General features: G+C 41.8%; 1 protein-coding gene and 1 non-coding gene across 3 annotated transcripts in view; one reads left to right on the top strand and one right to left on the bottom strand.

Moving 5' to 3' along the window:
• The window catches only part of P4HA1 (prolyl 4-hydroxylase subunit alpha 1), a 105,975-nt gene extending 82,112 nt beyond the window's left edge, over nt 1–23,863 (top strand). The window contains exons 11-15 of one of the 2 annotated variants that reach the window (XM_062215068.1): nt 465–518; nt 6,426–6,491; nt 19,080–19,148; nt 19,575–19,671; nt 22,889–23,863. In XM_062215068.1, the coding sequence (XP_062071052.1) occupies nt 465–518; nt 6,426–6,491; nt 19,080–19,148; nt 19,575–19,671; nt 22,889–22,959 (357 nt within the window). In that variant the 3' untranslated portion in view covers nt 22,960–23,863. The remainder of the gene's footprint in view (nt 1–464; nt 519–6,425; nt 6,492–19,079; nt 19,149–19,574; nt 19,672–22,888) is intronic. The other variant, XM_062215067.1, reaches the window with a different exon arrangement.
• LOC133776436 (small nucleolar RNA SNORA19) lies at nt 5,802–5,923 on the bottom strand. Its single transcript, XR_009868383.1, has one exon. It is a non-coding gene; the product is annotated as a small nucleolar RNA SNORA19 (small nucleolar RNA).
• Nucleotides 23,864–24,101: the final 238 nt, after the last annotated feature.

The raw sequence follows: 24,101 nt of genomic DNA, 5'->3' as shown, positions 1-24,101 counted from the left end.
AAATACTTTTGTTTTCTTTCTTTATTTTTTTTAAGATTTATTTATTTATTTGCAAGTCAGAGTTAGAGAGGAGAGGCAGAGAGAGAGAGGTCTTCCATCCACTGGTTCACTCCCCAAGTGGCCGTAGCAGCAGCGACCTGGGCCAATCCGAAGCCAGGAGCCAGGAGCTTCCCCCAGGTTTTCCATGTGCGTGCAGGGGCCCAAGGACTTGGGACATTTTTTACTGCTTTCCCAGGCCACAGCAGAGAGCTGGATCAGAAGTGGAGCAGCTGGGTCTCAAACTGGCGGCCATATGGGATGCTGGCACTTCAGGCTAGAGTTAACCTGTGCCACAGTGCTGGCCCCTGTTTTCTTTTCTTTACAAGTACTTAACTATGATATAGAAAAGGCCAAAATGGGGCTTACCTATTTTTGGAGTGGTTATCTTGAAGTTATTTCATTCATACTTCGTTTTTTTCCTTCAGGTAGCAAATTATGGAGTTGGAGGACAGTATGAGCCTCATTTTGACTTTGCACGGGTAAGTAAAAACAAAAATAGAGAATGAAAGAAATCCATTGATGCATAGTCATTACATTTGAAGGAAAAACTATTCATGAAACACTTGTTAGAGATAATAAAAACGACTCTATTCAAGGGAGAGCTACTGGGGTAGATGTAAGGACCAGAAATGTGCTTTCACAGTGTGAGAGGGAGAATAAGCTCAACTCCAGATATAACAAAGAAAAGTGGGAATAAATACCAAGGAGCAGGTTGGGGGTCAGTAGATGGAAAATGACTAAAAGTAAGGGAGGATTCTGGCTGATCCAACCATCAGGATTCTTGATGGAGTCAGGACAAGATGATCAGACACTACCTGAGAAATAGTATCAAATGAGGAACCAGATTTGATATTGAGGGTGATCAGATATAGAGGATAGGGATGGGGTAGATTCTGCTAAACTAACTTAGCAGGATTCTTGTTAAAATTAGACAATGCAGAGACAAATACAGATGTCCCCAAGTCAGGGCCTAGTTGAGAAATCAAAGGAGCCTAAGGAATTTGGTAAAGGAGAGAGTGTTCGTCAATGTGTTGTTTCTTTTATTTAAAATTCATAGCCTATTTGGAATTTGTGGAAGTGTGGTGGGATAGATTCTCTATGAAGTCTTTTAAAAAACACTGTAGACACCCAATGAAAGCATTTAAGATACTTTTGGATGCCTTGGTGAGCCTAGAAGAAAGTAAAAAATATTCCCAAAGCCAAACTGAACAAGTAAAGAAAACCTGGGAACTAAACCTGAGAATAAAAAGGGGGCGGAAAAGCATGTGGCTCTCGGAACCTCGAGCTTTGGGGATTAGCAGCTGTGCTGGAGGCCCTGCCATGGTGTGGGCTGCGTACAAGCCTCTGTCAGCAGAATGATGACACTTGCAGTGAAAGAATGAATGGATTGAAAAGTAATCTGAATAATCTGCTTTGAGACAAGAGTCGTAGGGAGAACTGTCTGTTTCCATCTTGACTGGGCTGTGGTGTACATGGGAGCTGCTTCTGGGAGTTTTAAAGCATAGACCAGTCCTCACATGAATCTGTTATTTGAATCTTTCCTACTGTGGAAGAGGAGAAATTAAAGCTTTTAAATTTGTTCCTTGATACTTGGTAGAAACAAACTTTGATTCTCTGCGGAGAGAAGCATCCTCATTCTAGCATTAAAGCTAAATAAGAGTTCATTTTTTAAAAAGATTTATTTACTTGAAAGACAGAATGACAATGACAGAGATGGGAAGCATTGGGAAAAGGAGACAGGGTTAGGGGGTGGGGAGAGAAATCTTCCATTTGCTGGTTCATTGTCCAAATGCCTACAACAGTCAGGCCAAAACCAGGAGCCAGGAACTGTGTCTGGGTCTTCCACATGAATGGCGGGAACCTAAGTGCTTGGGCTGTCTTCTGCTACATCCCAGGCACATTAGCAGAAAACTGGATGGGAAGTGCCAAGTACCTGGGACTTGAACCAGGCACTCTGATATGAGATGCTGGTATCCCAAGCTGCAGCTTAATGAGCCATACCATGGTATCCAACCCCGAATTGATTTTTGAGAAAACTACTAACTGATAGGACATGACTACTGAAACTGAAGTAACCAGTAGATTCAGATAACCCCAGTATTTTAGATAGTGGAATTATCAGAAACAATGTAAGATAACTGCATAATACTTAAAAATTAAAAGAGGGAACAAAAATAAGAAACTCTCAAATGATTTAGAAATTCTAGAAATAAGCATATGCTAGGGCTGGTGCTGTGGCCTAGCGGGTTGGGCTGCTGCCTGCAGTGCTGGCATCCCATGTGGGTGCCAGTTTGAGTCCTGTCTGCCCTACTTGCAATCCAGCTCTCTGCTGTGGCTGGGAAAGCAGTGGAAGATGGCCCAAGTGCCTGGGCCCCTGCACCCACGTGGGAGACCTGGAGGAAGCTCCTGGCTTCAGATTGGCTCAGCTCTGGCCTTTGTGACCATTTAGGGGGTGAACCAGCAGATGGAAGACCTTTCTCTCTCTGTCTGCTTCTGCCTCTTGTAACTCTGGCTTTCATGTAAATAAATGAATTTTTTAAAAAAAGAATATGCTAGTAGTAGACAGAAAAAAGGAACTATAGAAATTTAAAATTTAGTGGATGGACTTTAAAATAGATTAGAAAGAGATGAAGGGAATTAATGAATTGATCAGTAGATGTGAAGAGTTTACAAGAAGAGATTTTGGCAGACAGGAAGATAAACATGAACAAGATACAAAGAGAATGAAGAATAGGGCGAGCATTGTAGTGCCGTGGGTTAAGCTGCCACCTGCAAGGCCGCCATCACATATCAGAGCACCGGTTCAAGTTCCAGCTGCTCTGCTTGCAGTCCAGTCCCCTACCAATATGCCTGGGAACACAGTAAAAGATGGCCCAACTACTTGGGCCCTTGTCACCCACATGGGAGTTTTGATGGGATTCCAGGCTGTTGGCTTCAGCCAGACCCATCCTGGCTGTGGTGGCCATTAAGTGAACCAGCGAACTGTAGATCTATTTTTCCGTCTCTCTGTAACTGTGCCTTTCAAATAATAAATAAATATTTTTAAAAAGAGAGAAGCTGGAATAGAAAGTTTAGAGAATAAGTCCCATGTATCTTTCACTCAGCCTTCTACAAATGTTGATATAGCGCGTAACTATAGTATACTATCAAAACCAGGAATTGGCATTAGCAAAATCCATAGAGCTTGTTCAGATTTGACCTGTTAAACTTGCATCCATTTCTGTGTATGGCTCTATGCAGTTTTATCATGTGTATATACTACCACTCCACAGCTGTGTATATCCTTCCTGCTTCCATTCCTAACTGCTGTAACCAACAATCTATTCTTTTTTATAATTATACAAATGTTATTTAAATGTAATCATACTGTGTGCATTCTTTTGGGATTGTTTTTTTCACTCAGTGTAATTCCTCTGGGGTTCATCTAAGTGTTTTTTGTTTTTTTTTTTTTTTTAAGCTTTATTTGAAAGGCAGAGTTAGAGGGAAAAACAGAGAAAGAAATAGATCTTCCATTTGCTAGTTTATTCCCCAGGTGGCTGCAACAGCTAGGACTGGACCAGGCTAAAACCAGGAGCCAGGAACTCCATCTAGGTCCTGCACATGGGTAGAAGAGGCACATACTTGGGTCATTTTCTGCTGCTTTCTTGGGCACATTAGCAGGTAGCTAGATCAGAAGCAAAACAGCTAGGACTTGAACTGTACTCTGACACAGGATGTTAACATCACCAGCAGCAATTTTTTTTAAAAGATTTTTATTTGACAGGTAGAGTTACAGAGACAGAGAGAAAGGTCTTCATTCTGTTGGTTCACTCCCCAAATGGCCGCAATGGCCAGAACTACGCTGATCCAAAGCTAGGAGCCAGGTGCTTCTTCTGGGTCTCCCACGTGGGTGCAGGGGCCCAAGGACCTGGGCCATTCTCCACTGCCTTCCCAGGCCACAGCAGAGAGCTGGACTGGAAGAGGAGCAACCGGGACTAGAACCGGCGCTCATATGGGATACCGGCACCACAGGTGGAAGATTAACCTATTGTGCCACGGCGCCGGCCCCACCAGCAGCTATTTAACCTGCTGTGATATAGTGCCAGCCCCTTTTTAAAGAAAAAATTTTTTTTTCATTTTATTTGAAAGGCAGAGAGAAACAGAGCAATCTTCCATCTGCTGGATCATTCCCCAAATACCTGCAACAGGCAGGGCTAGGCATTTGTTGAAGTCAGGAGCCAAAACTCAGTCTGAGTCTCCTATGAGGGTGGCAGGGACCCAAGTATTTGAGCCATCATCTGCTGCTTCTCAGGGTGTGTGTTAGTAGGAGTGCTGGATCAGAAACAAAGGAGCCAGGACTCAAAGTAGGCCCTGTGACAATGGAATGCAGGCATCCCAAGTTACTTGTGCGGGGGGGGGGGGGTCTTCCATCTGCTGGTTCACTCCCCAGATGGCCACAATGGTCGGAGCTGCACCGATCTGAAGCCAGGAGCTTCTTCTGGGTCTCCCATGCAAGTGCAGGGGTCCAAGGACTTAGGCCATCTTCCATTGCTTTCCCAGGCCATAGTAGAGAGCTGGATCAGAAGTGGAGTGGCTGGGTCTTGAACTGGCGCCCATATGGGATGCCAGTGCTTCAAGTGAGGGCTCTAACCCGCTGTGCCACAGTGCTGGCCCTACTTCTGTTTTTAAAAAGATTTATTGATTTGAAAGACAGAATGAGATCTTCCATGTGCTGGTTAACTCCCCACATGGCTGCATCTCCCAGGGCTGGGCCAGGCCAAAGCCAGAAACAAGGAACACTATTTAGTCTCCCATATCATTGTCATTGTCCCAAGCACTCGGGTTATCTTCCACTGCTTTCCCAGGCACATTAGCAGGGAGTTGAATTGGAAGGGGAGCCAGCTGGGACTTGAGCTGGCATTGATATGGGATACTGGCATTGGCAGGTAGTGGCTTAACCTGCTGCGCTGCAGTATCTGCCCCTCAACTTAACTGCTGTGGCGAATTCCTGCCTCACATCCAAGTTCTTGCATGTATCCATAATGTGTTCTTGGGCCAAGCATTTAGCCTAGCAGTTAAGATTCCCACGTTGGAATGCCTTGGTTTGATTCCTGGCTCTGGCTCCTGACTCCAGCTTCTTGGCAGTGCAGGCCCTGGAAAGTACAGGTCATGGTGGCTCATGCCACTCATGTGGGAGACCTGATTGAGTTCCTGGCTCCAAGCTTCAGCCTAGCCCAGCCCTGGCTGTTGCAGGCATTTGTGGGAGCAAACCAGTAAATAGCAGTTCTTTCTCTGCATCTCTGTTTCTCTTAAGTTTTTAATAAAATTAAGAAGAGGCAATGCATTTGACACTGCAGTTAAGTTGCCACTTGGGAATCCTGCAACCCATATCTGAGTGCCTAATTCACATCCTGGCTTCTTTACTTCTCATCCAGCTTCCTGCTAAAGTGCATCCTCAAGTGCTTGGTCCTTGCCACCCATGGAACACTGGCTATTGCAGCAGTTGGGGAGTGAATCAGATGGACGATCTCAGTCTGCCCTTCAATAGTATAATAATAATAATAATAAATTCCCAATCCTGTCCTTAAAAGAATAGTAAAATAGCATGTGGTTTTTTTTTATTGCTGAGTAGTGTTCCGTGGTATGGATTTACCAGTTTAGACGTTACTCTTTGAAGGATGCTTGGATGCTTTTCTGTTATTTAAAACTAAAGATGTATATAAATTTCCATGTGAAAAATTTGATTTCACTTTTCTGGGATACATGCTAAGAGATTGTGTGGTGTCTGTCTTAAAGAGACTGGCAGCATTACTACTTATACTGCTAATTAACCTTCAACTCTTTGTATAGCACATAAGAAATAATACTGTTCACACATACAAAGAAAGGACAATGAAATGTGCAGTATGCTAAGAGATTATATAGCTTTTTAAAATTTAGATTTATATAACTAAAAATGAATTCTCCAGGCTAATTAAAGTGATGTCTAAAAGAATGACAACCATAAAGCAGTTAATATTTGAGTGGGTCATTAGTTGAAAGTAAATCTCATGTTTTACCCATAGGGAGTAAGTTTCATGAATATAGCTAAGAAGTGGCTCTGATGTCTTATTATCCTGGAAACTAAAACTATAGGTTTTGATTTCTTATATGCGGTTAATAGGTACTCGCTCTTAAATAATTTTCCTGCCTTGGTCTTGTCAAAATTATCTAGTATACATAAACTGACCCAGTAATCAATAAGCATTTAAGTGCCTAATGTAAATAGTGCACATGACATTGTTGGGGAACTTTTTGGGGTTATTTTTTGCATATTCTTTAGCATATTACTATTGATGTTTTGTTGCCACTAGACAATTTATATTGCTAAATTTTAAACCATTGAATTTGCTGTGTTTTATTCACAGAAAGATGAACCAGATGCTTTCAAAGAGCTGGGGACAGGAAATAGAATTGCTACATGGCTGTTTTATGTAAGTTAAAATTTTTATTTTGAGACTTGGTCAAATAAGTGATTTTCATGTGTTAAGTTTGTTCTCATACCTCTTATTAACTAGGTAGTTTAAAGTTTTTAAAACTGAGTAAAGAGAGTTAAGAATTTTATTGCATTTGTAACTCTTTCAAACTGTAGTGTAGATGTTCATTGTAGAAAGTTTTGAAAAAACCTGAAAAAGGTTGTGGCATAGTGGGTTAAGCTACCACCTGCAACACCAGCATCTCATATGAGCACTGGTTCAAATCCCAGCTGCTCCATTTTCCATCCAGCTCCTGCTAACGGCCTGGGAAAGCAGCGGAAGATGGACCAAGTGCTTGGGCCCCTGCACCCACGTGGGAGACCCAGAAGAAGCTCACAGCTCCTGGCTTCCTCCTGGCCCAGTCCTGGCTGTTGGACTTCCATTAGGGGAGTGAACCAATGAATGGAAGACATTTCTTTCTCTACCTTCCCTGTTTATCTAACTCTGCCTTTCAAATAAATAAAATAAATCTTAAAAAAAGAAAGCAAAAAAAAACTTGAAGAAAATTAAAATCCTGATAGTCTATCGTCCAAAATATTAATTTTCCATTTATTTACATATAACATGTAGGAATCTCTGTATATGAATTTATGTTTACATATTTTAGTAAAATTATAAAATAAATTTTATATCAGAAGAATGTATAACTTAGTACATTTTTATAAAGTGAACACATTTGATATAATCAGCATGTAGATCAAGAAATAACATCTTACAACACCAAAGAAACCCCCTCAAGGGTAACCACTTTCATAAAGTTTGATCATAGTTTTTGTTCCAGTTATCTATTACTATATAACAAATCAGTACAAAACTGAATCATTTGAAACAATGACAATTATTTTATTATTAGCTCTCACAGTTGTGAAGTTGACTGGGCTCAACTTGCATAGTTCCTTCTCCAGATTGTTTATTTGCAGTTAAGATGTCTGGAACTGGGGTCATCTTGAAGTTGAGGCTAGCTATTTGCCAACATACCTACAATTCAGGCCAGTGCTTGTCACCACCCAGGCTTCTTTGCATTATGTGACTGGATTGTACGAGTAAACATCTGAAAAGAATAATGCAAATTTAAGGCATTTTTCTGGCCTACCTTCAGAAGTCATATAGTGCTATCTGCTGTATTGTATTAATTGAAACAATTAAAAAGGTCTGCCTAGCTTCAATGGGAGGAAATATAGACCCTACCACTGAAGACGAATGTTATAAGAACATGTAAAATGAGACATTTTGGGACATATATTTGAAAGGCAAAGCAAGAGAGGTAGAGATCTTCCATTTGTTGGCTCACTCCCAAATGGCACAACAGCCAGGTCTGAGGCATGCTTAAGCCAGGATCCTGGAAATCCATCTTGGTCTCCCACATGGGTGGCAGGGTCCTAAGCACTTGGGCCACCCTCCTCTGCTTTCCCAGGAAGCTGGATTGGAGGTGAAGCAGCTGGGACTCAAGCTGGCATTTCAGTATGGGATGCAGGTTTTGCAAGAGGTGGCTTAACCTGATGTCATACTACACCTCCAGCCCCCCGGGACATGTATTTGAAAAATGCTATCTGTTCCACTTTTGGTTATTAGTAATTTGTTATTAATTTTGCTTATTTTATTGCTCTTTCTATCCCTTACCCCCATTTAAATTACATGAAACTGTATCTCTTTGTAATGTGCAGTATCCCACTCCTGACCATTATCCTGTCTCTCAATTTTTTGCTCTCCTTCCCGTCTTTCCTGTTTTTCTACTATTAATGTACATTCCTCATCTTTCTCCCACCTTCCCTACATGTATCCTTCTCATAACTCCTTTGTGTTTCTGAAAGGATGTAAGGAATGTTACAAAGATTCATATAAAATAAATTTAGAGAGACAAACATTGCAGGGAGAATGAGGGAAAAAAGCAAAATAAACAAATTTGTACTGTGAAGAGTTATATAATTTCTGAAGGTAAGCTCTCCATAGAGGTTGTATCAGTTTACAACCTGCCTTTTAGTGGGACATATTTGTTTCAGGATTTATTTATTTGGGGCTGGTGCTGTGGCATAGCTGGTGAAGCTGCCTCCTGCAGTACCGGTATCCCCTATGGAAACTGGTTTGAGCCCCAGCTGCTCTGCTTCTGATCCTGCTCTTTGCTAATGCACTTGGGAAAGCAGAGGAAGGTGGCCTGAGTGCTTGGGACCCTGTACCCATAGGGGAGACCCAGAAGAAGCTCCAGGCTTTGGAATGGCCCAGCCCCAGCTGTTGTAGCCATTTGGGAAGTGAGCCAGTGGATGGATGATCTGTCACCAGGCACCCCCCTTTCAAAAAAAATAAATCAGTCTTTAAAAAAAATTTATTGGGCCAGCACCGCGGCGCACTAGGCTAGTCCTCCACCTGCGGCTCCAGCACCCCGGGTTCTAGTCCCGGTCGGGGCACCGGATTCTGTCCCGGTCACTCCTCTTCTCCCCCCCCCCCCCCACTCCTCTTCTAGTCCAGTTCTCTGCTGTGGCCCGGGAGTGCAGTGGAGGATGGCCCAAGTCCTTGGGCCCTGCACTCACATGAGACATCAGGAGAAGCACCTGGCTCCTGGCTTTGGATCAGCGCAGTGCGCCGGCCACAGCAGCCATTGTGGGGTGAACCAGTGGAAAAAGGAAGACCTTTCTCTCAGTGTCCACTCTGCCTGTCAAAAAAAAAATTTATTGGAGAGACAGATCTTTTCTTGGTTGGATTACTCCCTAAATGACCATAATGGTCAGGCCATACCAAAGCCAGAAGCCTGGATATCTAGCTGCATCTCCCATGTAGGTGGGATAGGCCCAAGCACTTGGGTTATTTTCTGCTGCTTTCCCAGGTGCATTAGCAGGGAGCTGGATCAGAAGTGGAGCAGCTGGGACTTGAACCAGTGCTCATATGGGATGCCAGCATTAAAGGCAGCAGTTTACCCTGCTGTACCACAATGCTGGTCTCACTATATTTAGGAAATGTTTGGCAGCCTTTTTCTTTAAGATTTATTTGTCTTAAAGACAGTCTCGGGGTAGGAAAGAGAAGGGAGAACGAGAAACTCTTCCATCATTGGTTTACTTCCTAAATCGCTGCAACACTGAAGTCTAGACCAGACCTGAGCCAAGAGCTAAGAACTCCATTTGGGTCTCCCATATGGGTGACAGAGGTCCACGTACTTGGGCTGTCTTCCTCTCCCTTCCTAGGCGCATTAGCAGGAAGCTGGATCAGAAGTAGAATAGCTGGGACTTGAAGATGCACTCCAACATGGGATGCTGTGCACCACAAGCACTGCACTGCAGCACCAGCCCATCATTCACTGTACCTCATTCACTTACCAGATTGGTGGTTGTGACTTTAATTTGCATTTCACTTATTAGAGAGGTTGAAGATCTTTTCAGACGTTTAGGAGGCACTCATGCTGACTTTGTTTCTGTGTTTCTTATTTTTCTTTTTGCTTTATGAATATTGATATTATATTGCTTGGTCCTTATATGTATTATATTAACTATTAGGTTGATCGTTTTTCCCTCTTAGTGATGCTAGCAATTTGAATATGCCAAAGAAAAGATGTAGAGTGCTTCCTTTAAGTGAAAAGGTGAACTTTCTCAACTTATAAAGGAAAGAAAAATGACAGCAGTGGCCAGAGCTGGGCTGATCCAAAGCCAGGAGCTTCTTCCAGGTCTCCTATATGGGTACAGGGGCCCAAGCACTTGGGACATCTTCTACTAGTTTTCCAGGCACATTAGCAGGGAGCCAGATTAAGAAGTGGGGCTGGCGCTATGGTGTAATGGGTAAAGCCACCTCCTGCAGTGTCGGCATTCCATGTAGGCACCAGTTCGAGTCTATTCCACTTCTTAATCCATGACTCACTTATTAATCCAGGACTCGAACTGATGCCCATGTGGGATGCCAGCACTACAGGTGGTGGTTTTACCTGCTACCCCATAGCACCAGCCCCAGGGGGAAAATTTTTTGAAATCCATGCCTAGGAGCCAGTGTTGTTGGCACAGTGGGTTAAGTTGCTACCTGAGATGCCAGCATCCCATATCAGAGCACCAGTTCAAGTCCCAACTGCTCTGCTTCTTATTGAACTCCCTGCTGCTGCACTTGGAAGAGCAGTGGAGATGCCCCAAGTACTTGGGCCTTTGCCACCCTCCTGGGAAACCTGGATGGAGTTCATGGCTCTTGGCTCTAGCCTGGCCCAGCACCAGCTGTTGCAGCCATTTGGGGAGTGACCCAAAAGATTTTTTTTTTGACAGGCAGAGTGGATAGTGAGAGACAGAGAGAAAGGTCTTCCTTTTTGCCGTTGGTTCACCCTCCAATGGCCGCTACGGCCAGCGCTTCATGCTGATCCAAAGCCAGGAGCTTCTTGTGGTCTCCCATGCGGGTGCAGGGCCCAAGCACTTGGGCCATCCTCCACTGCCTTCCCGGACCATAGCAGAGAGCTGGCCTGGAAGAGGGGCAACCGGGATAGAATCTGGCGCCCCAACCGGGACTACAACCCGGTGTGCTGGCACCGCAAGGCGGGGGATTAGCCTGTTAAGCCACGGCGCCGACCTCCATGACATTTTTTAAGACCTCCCATATTAGAGTGCCAGTTTGAGTTCCAGCTTCTGTTTCTTATTTAGTTCTCTATTAATGTGCCTGGGAGGCAGTTGGTAATTGCTCAAGTACTTGAGTCCTTGCCAACCACATGGGAGACTTGGAGTTCTTGGCTTCAACCTGGCCCAGCCCCAGCCAGTTGTTGAGAGAACCAGTAGGTGGGAGATCTTTACCTCTCTTTCCTCTTCCCCCCTTTCTCTTCCTGTGTCACTTTGCCTTTCAAATAAACCTTGAATAACAATTTTTTCAAATGGACCCACTTTGCACAAACTGTCTTCTTTTTTTGTGACACAGTATGAATCTGTTTATATATTCTTAGAGTGTTTTTAAAAAACATTCACTCTATCATATTTCTTTTGCCTGCTTTTGTTGCAGGTGCCTATTCAGTTCATTTAGAAGATTTGTGTTTTGATTCTTAGTTACCTTTATGACTACAACTTTTTATAGTCCTTTAATCTTCTAATTTTTAGTGAATATGTATTGATTCCCTACCATGAGAAATGAAAAATGATTTCAGTATGTTTTTCCTGATGTTTTTTCATTTTGTTTAAATATATATTATCAAGCACCTATAGCTCTTGAGGTACTATTTTAGACACTAAGATCAGCAGAGGGTGAAACAGGTAAATCGCTGGCTCCATGGTGCACATTGTAGTTTAATAAAATATGTAGCTTCCTCTGTAGTACCTCAGCTTACTGATTTTAATTCCTTGCCCTCTCTAAGAGTAGTGCCTATTCCAAATTATGTCCCCATCTCCTTTCCTGCATATTTTGCTAATCACTTTTGCTTTTTGTAGTTTTTAAGTTTATTTGTATTTCAATTTTTGCAAAACTCAGCAGGATACACAGATCCATAACTACGTAAACAGAAGTCCATGTGTTTCCAATATTTTAGCATTCAACATTAAACTCCTCACAATGGCATGTTTTTACTTTATTCTATCAGCACTTAAACACTAGCACTTAAATTTTTTTAAAAATTGATACTTAAAAGCTATATAATTCTGGGGTACCATGTGTTGTTCTGAAGCATATACACATTGTGAGATGTCTCAGTCAGGTTAAACATATCCCTAACCCCTGAAACTATGGTAAAATAATTCAGAATCCTTTCTTCTAGCTTTTATGCATTCCATTATCATAATCTGTAGCCATCTTAATGTACAACAGAAATTCACTGAACTATAACTCAGTGCCTGTTAGTCATCCTTTTCCTAGCTCTCCTCTCCTATTTTCCCCAGCATCTGGTAACCACCATTTTCCTTACAACTTATATGAGAACTGCTTCTTAAGATTCCATGTATGAAGTCATTCAGTACTTGTCTTTCTGTGCCTGGTTTATTTTCACTTACCATAATGGCCTCAAGTTCTATCCACAGTGCCACAAATGACAGGATTCCATCTTTGTAGCTGAGTAGTATTGTATTGTGGATGTGTACCACATTTTATTTTTTCATCAGTGGTTGGACACTTAGGTTGTTTCTATTTTTTGACTGTTGTGACTAGTGCTGCAGTAAACATGGGGATGTGGATGTCTCTTTGAAAGCTGACTTAAAATCCTTTGGATCTACGCTGAATAGTGGGGTTGCTAGGCCATATGCTAGTTGTGTTTTTTTTAGGAAACGTCCGTTTTCCACAAAGGCTGCACTAATTTACATTCCTACCAACAATGTACATATTCTTGCCAGTACTTGTGCGCCCTCTGTTTTCAGTAATAGCTGTTCTAACCAGAGTGAGGTGGTTTTGATTTCCATTTTCCTGGTGATTAATGCAGTTGAGCGTTTTTTCCATACACCTGTTGGCCCTTTGCATGTCTTCTGTTGAAAATTGATCTTTTTAGAGCTTCACCCACTATGCCACAACACCGGCCTACTGGGCTTTTCTTCAAAAGGAAACTTTTAAGTCATTCAATCTGATTACTCATTATTGATCTGTTCAGGTAATCTATTTCTTTGATTCATTCTTAGCGAAGTGTTAGGTTCAGGTATTTGTCCATTTCTTTGAGTTATAAAATTTGTTGGCATATGGCTATTCATAATCTATAATAATCCTTTGTGTTTGCAGGGTCTCAATTATAATGTTTCCTTTACATCTCTGAATTTATTAGAATGATTTTTTTCTTAGTCTGTCTCACTTAAGGGTTTGTCAATTTATTTTTTGAAGAACCAGCTCTTCATTTTATTGATCTTTTGTCTCTCATTTCTTCTGTGACCTTTATTGTTTCTTTCCATCTATTAATTTTGGGTTCTTGTTTTTAAGGGTCCTTGAGGTGCAGCAATTGTTAATTTGAGTTCTTTTTAAATTATAGGCTTTGCTTGCTATAAACTTGCCTCTTAGTATTGCTTTTGCTGTATTCTATGTTATGTTTTTTTTTTAACTTTTATTTAGTAAATATAGATTTCCAAAATACAATTTATGATTACAACGGCTTTCCCCCGCCCCCATAACTTCCCTCCCACTCCCATTTGATTCACATCAAGATTCATTTTTAATTATCTTTATATACAGAAGATCAATTTAGTATATACTAAGTAAAAAATTCGTCAGTTTGCACCCACACAGAAACACCAAGTGTAAAATACTATTTCAGTACTAGTTATAGCATTACTTCACATTGGACAACACATTAAGGACAGATCCCACATGAGGAGTAAGTACACAGTGACTCCTGTTGTTGACTTAACAATTTGACACTCTTGCTTATGGCATCAGTGATCTCCCTAGGCTCTTGTCATGAGTTGCCAAGGTTATGGAAGCCTTTTGAGTTCGCTGACTTCGATCTTATTCAGACAGGGTCATAGTCAAAGTGGAAGTTCTCTCCTCCCTTCAGAGAAAGGCACCTCCTTCTCTGATGGCCCCATTCTTTCCACTGGGATCTTACTCGCAGAGACTTTTTTTTTTTTTTTTCCCCAGAGTGTCTTGGCTTTCCATACCTAAAATACTCTCATGGGCTTTTCAGCCAGATTTGAATGCCTTAAGGGCTGATTCTGAGGCCAGAGTGCTGTTTAGGACATCTGCTATTCTATGAGTCTGCTGTGTATCCCGCTTCCCATGTTGGATCGTTCTCTCCCTTTTTTATTCTATCAGTTAGTATTAGCAGACACTAGTCTTGTTTATGTGATCCCTTTGACTCTTAGACCTATCAGTGTGATCAACTGTGAACTGAAATTGATCACCTGGACTAGTGAGATGGCATTGGTACATGCAACCTTGATGAGATTATATTGGAATCCCCTGGCATGTTTCTAACTCCACCATTTGGGGCAAGTCCGATGAGCATGTCCCCAATTGTACATCTCTTCCCTTTCTTATTCCCACTCTTATATTTAACAGGGATCACTTTTCAGTTAAAATTTAAACACCTAAGAATAATTGTGTGTTAATTACAGAGTTCAACCAATAGTACTAGAACAAAAAAAAAATACTAAAAGGGATAAAGTATTAAATTGTACATCAACAGTCAGGACAAGGGCTGATCAAGTCACTGTTTCTCATAGTGTCCATTTCACTTCAACAGGTTTCCCGTTTGGTGCCCAGTTAGTTGTCACCAATCAGGGAGAACATATGATATTTGTCCCTCTGGGACTGGCTTAATTAACTCATCATGATGTTTTACAGATTCCTCCATTTTGTTGCAAATGACTGGATTTCATTGATTTTGACTGCTGTATAGTATTCTATAGAGTACATGTCCCATAATTTCTTTATCCAGTCTACTGTTGATGGGCATTTGGGTTGCTTCCAGGTCTTAGCTATTGTGAATTGAGCTGCAGTAAACATTAATGTGCAGATGGCTTTTTTGTTTGCCAGTTTAATTTCCTTTGGGTAAATTCCAAGGAGTGGGATGGCTGGGTTATATGGTAATGTTCAGGTTTCTGAGGAATCTCCAGACTGACTTCCATAGTGGCTTAACCAGTTTGCATTCTCACCAACAGTGGGTTAGTGTCCCTTTTTCCCCACATCCTCTCCAGCATCTGTTGTTGGTAGATTTCTGAATGTGAGCCATTCTAACCGGGGTGAGGTGAAACCTCATTGTGGTTTTGATTTGCATTTCCCTGATGGCTAGTGATCTTGAACATTTTTTCATGTGTCTGTTGGCCATTTGGATTTCCTCTTTGGAAAAATGTCTATTGAGGTCCTTGGCCCATCTCTTAAATGGGTTGTTTTGATGTTGTGGAGTTTCTTGATTTCTTTGTAGATTCTGGTTATCAGCCATTTATCTGTTGCATAGTTTGCAAATATTTTTTCCCATTTTGTCGGTTGTCTCCTCTCTTTCCTGACTGTTTCTTTTGAAGTACAGAAACTTCTCAATTTGATGCAATCCCAAATGTTAATTTTGGCTTTTGACTGCCTGTGCTTCCGGGGTCTTTTCCAAGAAGTCTTTGCCGGTACCTATATCTTGCAGGGTTTTTCCAGTGTTCTCTAATAATTTGATGGTGTCGGGTCGTAGATTTAAGTCTTTAATCCATGTTGAGTGGATTTTTGTTATGGTATGTTCTAACTTACATTTGCTTCAAGAAATTTTTCAGTTACCTTCTTAATTTTTACCTGGATTCACTAGTTGTTCAGAAATAACCCACATGCATTTATATAGTTTCCAAAGTTTTCTTTGTTATTGATTTCTCATTTTATTGCATCGTAGCCAGAAAAACGACTTGATATTTCAATTTTAAAAAATACGTTGAGATTTGTTTTCTGACAATAACATGGTTGCGGTTTTTTTTTTTTTTTTTTTGTAAGTCATTTTAAGATTTAACCCTTTATTGGGACAATTTTATCTGTTCCCATTTAAGGTAACCATTCTGATACTTGTTTGGTAATTGTATCATGGTTCCTTTGTTTCTTTCTGCCTCATCATTATCTTTTGTTGTTAACTGCTTTTTCCTTACTAGTGTTTTGATTCCTTGTATACTGTTTTTGATAGTCTATTACAATTTTTGTTTTATGGTTCCTTTAAGGTTACAAACATCTTTTGATTATACTAAACTATTTTGAAATGATAGCAACTTCACATTGATAATGGAGTTTAAAGTAAAGAATACTAACAACAAACTTGACACTCATGCTTTCCTCCCATTTTGAATTTCTGAAGTCCCATTTTAAACCATACATCTTGCTATCTGAATATACTGTAGTTATTTTAAATTATTTTGTGTTTTAGGCTTCACACTGAAGATATGAATGGTTTATCTGTAGTTACTCCTACAAATGAGGTTTCTATCTTTCTTCAGTTTGAAGAACTCCACTTATTATCTCTTATAGGACAAGTCTGGTGGTGAAAAACTGTTTTGGCTTTTGTTTTCTCCTTCATGTACTTGGACTGGGTACAGTATTCTTTGTTGGCGGTTTTTCCTTCAAAGTTTACATTCAGTCTTTTCTGGCCTGTAAGGTTTCTATGGAGAAGTCTGTTCTCAGGTGATGAGAATGCCCGTAGATATTACTTCCTTTCTCTTGCTGCTTTGAAAATCTTTTTTATCTTGATAATATATCTTGGAATAGACTTGGTTAAGTTCAATCTCTTGTGTTTGCCCTATTTGCATCTTTGTCTCAGTTTGGAAAGCTTTTTTACTCCTTTGACTGCATTTTAATATAGTCTGTCTGAGTTCAATAATTCTTGTTTGATCTGCTTAGCTTCTATCACAATTTTAATTTTGCATAGTATACTTTTCAGCTCAAGAAAGTCTTCAAAAATATTTATTTTTTGACAGGCAGAGTGGACAGTAGAGGGAGACAGAGAGAAAGGTCTTCCTTTTGCCATTGGTTCACCCTCCAATGGCCGCCGCGGTAGGCGCGCTGCGGCCGGCGCACCGCGCTGATCCGATGGCAGGAGCCAGGTGCTTCTCCTGGTCTCCCATGGGGTGCAGGGCCCAAGCACTTGGGCCATCCTCCACTGCACTCCCTGGCCACAGCAGAGAGCTGGCCTGGAAGAGGGGCAACCGGGACAGGATCGGTGCCCCGACCGGGACTAGAACCTGGTGTGCCGGCGCCGCAAGGCGGAGGATTAGCCTAGTGAGCCGCGGCGCCGGCTGAAAAATATTTATTTGAAATGCAGAATGGTGGAGGGAGAGGCAGAGATTTTCCACCTGATAGTTCACTCCCCAAATGGCCACAGCTGGGCCATTCCAAAGTCAGAATCCAGGAACTCCATCTGTGTCTCCCAGGTGGCTGACCATGGGCTCAAGAACTTGAGCCATTTTCTACTGCCTTCCCAGGCACATTTCCAAGGAGCTGGATCAAAAAAGAGGGGCCAGGACTTAGTTCTAGTAAGGGATGCCACCATTGCAGGCAGTGGTTTAACCTACTCAGCTGCAAATTTTTTGAATTTTAAAAATTATTTCCATCTCTGCTAAGTTTGCTCGAAAGTTAAATCCTCATTTTCTTGAAGCTCATTGAGTGCCCTTAAAATCAGTCCTTTGATTTCTCAGAGTTTGCAGGTGTAATTGCTGGCACTTTATTCATTATATAAGTTCATGATTTCTTCAAAGTTTTTGATGCTTGTTGGCATATGACATCATCTGCACATTGCAGGATTAGGTTTATTCTAGTCTTAGCTATCTGGCTTTGGTTTTGCCTGTTCTTCCAGAAATTTTCAGCAGTCTGCTTGTTTCTCTGAGCCTGTGGGCACTTAACATCAGCTAATGCTGAAATAGCCCAAGTTCACATTTACCATGAATCCTCTGTTGGTGTGTTGTCACTATTTCAGCAGTAGAGGGCGTTCAAAATACAGATTTGTCCAAAATCTGCAGCTGTGTTCCTCCAGATTTGCTGGGGGAGTGTTCAAGAAATGTGTGGCCTCATAGGAAAGGCCCAGGTGACTGGCCACAGTCGCCATTCATGTAAAGGCACCATGGGATCCTGCCCCGATCTGATCTAAGGAGGGACTAGCAATTGTCCAGGCTCTGATGCAATTGCTTTGTAAATCCTCATTTTCTTCCTTCAGATTGACATGACTGTCCTACAATTGTGCTGCCTGGGGTTGGGGAAGGAACAGGGGTAACTAGTCCTTCTACCACCAATCCGCAGTGCCAGATTACACCTGGAACCCACTGCCTGCCAAGACCACTGCAGCCAGCCCCAGGTGATGATGGCTGAGTTACATGTCCAAGCAGGTGGGGCACATAGATGAATCTGGAGGTTCTTTTACTTTATTGCCCTGCTCTGCAGGGGCTAGAGATTTGCTGTTCCGTGTCTGCTCAGAGTCATGGGAGGTGTGATGGGAGCAGTCCTTTGTCTAAGCAGACACTAGCCTGGGTACCTAGTTCCCAGAGCTGAAGTGAGGTCTGTGTAATTTTGGAAACTTGTGCCAAGCTTGCCTATGGCAGGCAGTGAGGCCTACATGAGTCTTTCCCATTAGGTTAAAGGCTGCCCGATTCCAAGGCAGATTGAGTGGCTTTATTGACAGGCACTGACCTAAGGAGATGAGGATTAATGGGTTCTGTCTCGTGCTGGGACTCAGTGCTACAGGTCTACCACTGAGCTCCATGGCAGGGTCACATGCTCTTTGTTCTCCAGTGGCTGGGATCTTAGTCTTGCCTAGCAGAATTGAAGGGAGTAGGATGAGCATCATTCAACTGGTACTTAGCTTGGGGGCAGGTGTTCAGCTTGTGGGGCACTGCCTGACTCTGGGTTTCAAGTCTAAGGTCTTTTGCCTAATTCTTTGTCGCTCCCCTAAGCAGGAGGCTAGTCCCTCTGTGTGCATCACTGCTTAGAATTAGGGGAGACAGAGTTGACTAAGCAGTTGACTAAGACTAAGCAGCTCTTTCTCCTGCTGACTTCAGTGTGGCTTGCTGTTCTCATACTGGGCACTGTGCTCTCACTGGCGTCCTTCTTCCTAGAAAGGGGGGTGGGTGCATGAATGGCCGTTCCGATTGGCCTCTCTGGGGAGAGATGGTTGTGGGAGTATCTTACTCGGCTGACAACTTGCTTTACTCCCTCTCAGCCAGTGCTTTTGATATGCCTTCTTGTCTCTTACAGATGAGTGATGTGTCTGCAGGAGGAGCCACTGTTTTTCCTGAAGTAGGAGCTAGTGTCTGGCCCAAAAAAGTAAGTTTATTTTTCCCCTGAGGAGGAGATACACTGGCTTTTTGGTGTTTATTTGGGAGGGGGGTATGTGATCTCATTAATATATTAAATTTTTCAAGGCACTTTACTTAAGTACTGCATTATCTCTAGATAAAGTTTGTGGTATTTTTGTGGCACAATTTATCAAGAGTACATAGATTTCATTACTAATCCCTGGTGGATAGTAAAGTTTTCATTTCTAAAATTGGTTACATGTATGTTTGCCTCCTCCATATTGCAACTATAAAAAGATCTGTTAACTTTGTCAGATACTCTTGTCAGGCAGCTTTGTATTAACTTTTTAACGCTATTTGTTTTCAAAATTATCATAGAGGAGTCCTTCAATGTTTATCATATGAGGTAATAACGTGACACTTTACTTGGGATCATTTTAATCGTTCTCCATAGGGAACTGCGGTTTTCTGGTATAATTTGTTTGCCAGTGGAGAAGGAGATTATAGTACACGGCATGCAGCCTGCCCAGTGCTAGTTGGAAACAAATGGGGTAAGTGTTTTCTCAAACATCTTCCACCAAACACATTCTTGGTCTTACTCTTGATTTATTTATTTAAAAGTTAATGTGAGCAAGATCTTCCATCTGCTGGTTCACTCAACAAATGGCTGTGACGACCATTGCAAAGCCAGGAACTCCATCTGGGTCTCCCATGTGGGTAGAAGTCACATAATTCGGCCCTCTTCTGCTGCTTTCCCAGGCATATTAACAGGGGGATGGATCAGAAGCAGAGTCTCTAGGACTTGCAATGCTTGCATCAGAATGCCATTCAAGTAGGGGCTTAATTTGCTGCACCAGAACCTCAGCCCATTAGTATCAGTTTGTATACAATCAGTTTTGATGATTATTCCAAGAAATATTGACTCAGGGTTGAGTAAGACATTTTCCTTTTAAGTGTTTCACTATCTGAGACACACTAAAAACTAAATTGTAAAATGCAGATGGTGACTCCCTAAGTTAGAGACACCTCTTTCAAACCTGAATTTTTTTTTTTTATTAAACTTTTATTTAATGAATATAAATTTCCAAAGTATAGCCTATGGGTTACAATGGCTTCCCCCCTCCCATAACCTCCCTCCCGCCCGCAACCCTCCCCCCTCCCGCTCCCTTTCCCCTTCCATTCATGTAAAGATTCATTTTCAATTCTCTTTATATACAGAAGATCAGTTTAGTATATATTAGGTAAAGATTTCAACATTTTGCCCATATCACAACATCAAGTGAAAAAACTACCATTGGATTACTAATTATAGCATTAAATAGCAATGTACAGCACATTAAAGACAGAGATCCTACATAATTTTTTTTTCAAATTAATTAATTTTCTATGCCATTTCCATTTTAACACCAGGTTGTTTTTTTTTTTTCATTTCCAATTCTCTTTATATACAGAAGATCACTTCAGTATATAATTAGTAAAGACCTCATCAGTTTGTGCCCACACAGAAACGCAAAGTATAAAAATACTGTTTCAGTACTAGTTATAGCATCACTTCGCTTTAGACCACACATTAGGGACAGATCCCACATGGGGTATAAGTACACAGTGACTCCTGTTGCTGATTTAACAATTTGACACTCCTGTTCATGGCGTCAGTAATCTCCCTAGGCTCTAGTCATGAGTTGCCAGGGCTATGGAAGCCTTTTGAGTTCGCTGACTTTGATCTTATTCAGACAGGGTCATAGTCAAAGTGGAAGTTCTCTCCTCCCTTCGGAGAAGGGTACCTCCTTCTTTGATGGCCCCATTCTTTCCACTGGGATCTCACTCACAGAGATCATTCATTTAGGTCTTTTTTTTTTTCCCATGATATCTTGGCTTTCCATGCCTGCTATACTCTCATGGGCTCTTCCGCCAGATCCGAATGCCTTGAGGGCTGATTCTGAGGCCAGAGTGTTGTTTAGGACATCTGCCATTCTATGAGTCTGCTGTGTATCCCATGTTGGATCTATCAGTTAGTATTAGCAGATACTTGTCTTGTTTGTGTGATCTCTTTGACTCTTAGACCTATCAGAGCCATCGAATGTGAGCTGAAATTGATCACTTGGACCAGTGAGATGGCATTGGTACATGCCACCTTGATGGGATTGTGTTGGAATCCCCTGGCACATTTCTAACTCCACCATTTGCGGCCAGTCCGATTGAGCATGTTCCAAATTGTTCATCTCCTCCCTCTGAATTTTAAAATTTGGTCTCAAAGGTAGCAGAGTAGTTTTAGGGGGCATCTTAGGGATCAAGCCCAGGGCTAGTGTGAGGCTAGAGCAGAACCTTTAAAGAGATCCTTACTTTCATGGTCATAAAAGTAGAGTGTGAAAAATAAATTTTACTCTGTTCATTAACCCCATGTCACTAGTCCCATTTCAAGTATTCAGTAGCTGTAAATGTCTAGTGATTACTGTGAGACATAAGATTGAAGAGTGAGAACCGATTGTCAAGATTTAAATATCTCCCCAGATAGTTACAAAGCTTTCAGTGAGAAGAGGCCAGTTTAGAAGGCTATTTCCCGGCAGGCGCCGTGGCTCAGTAGGCTAATCCTCCACCTTGCGGCGCCGGCACACCGGGTTCTAGTCCCGGTCGGGGCACCGGATTCTATCCCGGTTGCCCCTCTTCCAGGCCAGCTCTCTGCTGTGGCCAGGGAGTGCAGTGGAGGATGGCCCAAGTGCTTGGGCCCTGCACCCCATGGGAGACCAGGAGAAGCACCTGGCTCCTGCCATCAGAACAGCACGGTGTGCCGGCCGCAGCGCGCCTACCGCGGCGGCCATTGGAGGGTGAACCAACGGCAAAAAGGAAGACCTTTCTCTCTGTCTCCCTCTACCTGTCAAAAAAAATAAAAATGAAAAAAAGCTATTTCCCATCGTCTCGAGTGGGTGATGGTGACAGGCTGGACTGAAGCAGAAGAGTTAGGCAGTAAGTTGTAGAGATAGAACAGGCAAGTTCACAGAGCTTCACGAATAAAGACTACATAGAAGGGTTGAGAAAGGTGAGGAGTTTGGATTGAAGGTTTTCAGTTCCGTATTTTGTATGTGTTGATGGCATTGATTGAGTTCTATGAGATACTACATGAGAAGGTAGAAAATAAATTGCTTTTGTGGTACCTTTTGAAAAACTGTCTGAAGGGTGTGCCTTGCGGCTCAGTGGTTTCTGCGCCGTTCTGTATTGGAGCCCGAGATTGAGTCCTGCCTCTGCTTCCCAGAGATGGATCAAATACTTGGGTCTCTGCTCCCCATGTGGGACCTGAGGGAGAGCTGTGCTGCTAGCTTCAGTGTGGCCCAGCCTTGAGTGCTACAGCCACTTGGACACCATCCATCCTCCAGTTCCCTCCCTGTGTTGTCACAGTATCTCGGAAGCAAAGAAATACAATGAGCATATAACAGCATCCTTTGGAGAGTTTGTGTTCATTCATCTTTGCATCAAAGATACTTAAAGGCTATACTTTGCAAACAGGGAAAGTGTTCTGTACCTTAATTCCATTTGTGTCCGATTTCAAGCCTTGCCACTGGAAACTTCAGGAATACATAGCAGCCCTCAAAGACATGCACATCTATAGCACATAAACCTATATGTGTGTGTGTGAAGTCTGTTTCCACCATCTAGTCAGATGTTTAAGTATTCTCTGCTTTTGTGGTTTTGATTTTTAACTTTTAGCTCATGTTGAAACTATGTTATAGACACTACTGAAATACCTTGTTAAATATTCTTTTCCTCTTACAGTATCCAATAAGTGGCTCCATGAACGTGGCCAAGAATTTCGACGACCGTGCACTTTGTCAGAATTGGAATGACCAACAGGCCTCCCTCCCTCTCATGCTGTTCTACACGTGTTTCCTAGGATTAACTTTCCAGAGTTTACAATTGACTAACACTCCATGATTGATTCAGTCCTGAACCTCATCCCATGATTCATCTGTGGACAATCACATTGTGGGTTTTTTTTTCTTTTAAAAGCAACGTTAAATCACTACATTGTACATATAAAACCTTAAAGTTCAGGTGGTATTACAGAAGGCAGAATTAAAGATAAGGTATTTTTAATTAAAGAACTTTTTGGTTGCAATCAAATTTTAGTACTTCACTACATCTCAGCTGATAGGTAGCAGACTAGGAAAGAAATGCCCTCCAGTATGTATCCAGGTGTTATCTTCACCTAGGCCAACTGTTTATTTTCTGGCTTTCTGAAGATTTGGGATGAACGAGGACTCTCACCTGGGTTCCAGAGGATGTTTACCTCACCACACACTATGTTGAGTTTTCCCCAAGTCCTCTTTAAGGAAATTATGCCATGTTTGCCAATTCCCCTCTTTTCCCATTGCCCCTATGGTAAATTACAGTATTTCAATAAAAAAATTTTTTAAACAAAGTCCTACATTAACAACACCAGGCCTTTTTCACAAAAATGCTTATCACTTAAAGAGGAGAAACAGATAGCAGAATTTCTGGGCAGAATTTCTGGACAGAATCATTGGTTATCAATACCATGCCTCTTATTCCTACAACAGTGGGGTGGCGAGATGAGCATTCTGGTTAAACAGCTATTGTGCCTTAGGAGACTGGAAGTTTAAAAATGTGCAATGATGAGGGAACTGATTTTTTTAAAAAGGTAATCTTTTCTTAAAACGTCAGAATGTTTGTTTTTTAAAAAATCCAAAATGTGTTATAACAATGACCTATTTATGATCTTAAAACTTTTTAAAAAATGTTTGTTTCCTGTGTATTTTTCATATTTACATATGAATGTGTGATAGAGCAATAACAGTTAATTCCGCCGTTCATTATTTCTTTAATACATAGGACTTAGGCTCATACTCTAGGTTTTCACTCACACTAATGTCACATTGTTACCGAAGAAAAATTTTGATTTAGTACCTGGAACCTCCAAGAATCTAAGTCCACCACTTTCCTCTCCTTGTGGTGTTATCACAGTAGT

Source organism: Lepus europaeus, chromosome 17, assembly GCF_033115175.1.
Source record: "Lepus europaeus isolate LE1 chromosome 17, mLepTim1.pri, whole genome shotgun sequence".
NCBI lineage: Eukaryota > Metazoa > Chordata > Mammalia > Lagomorpha > Leporidae > Lepus > Lepus europaeus.
This window is presented reverse-complemented; position numbering and strand designations above follow the sequence as displayed.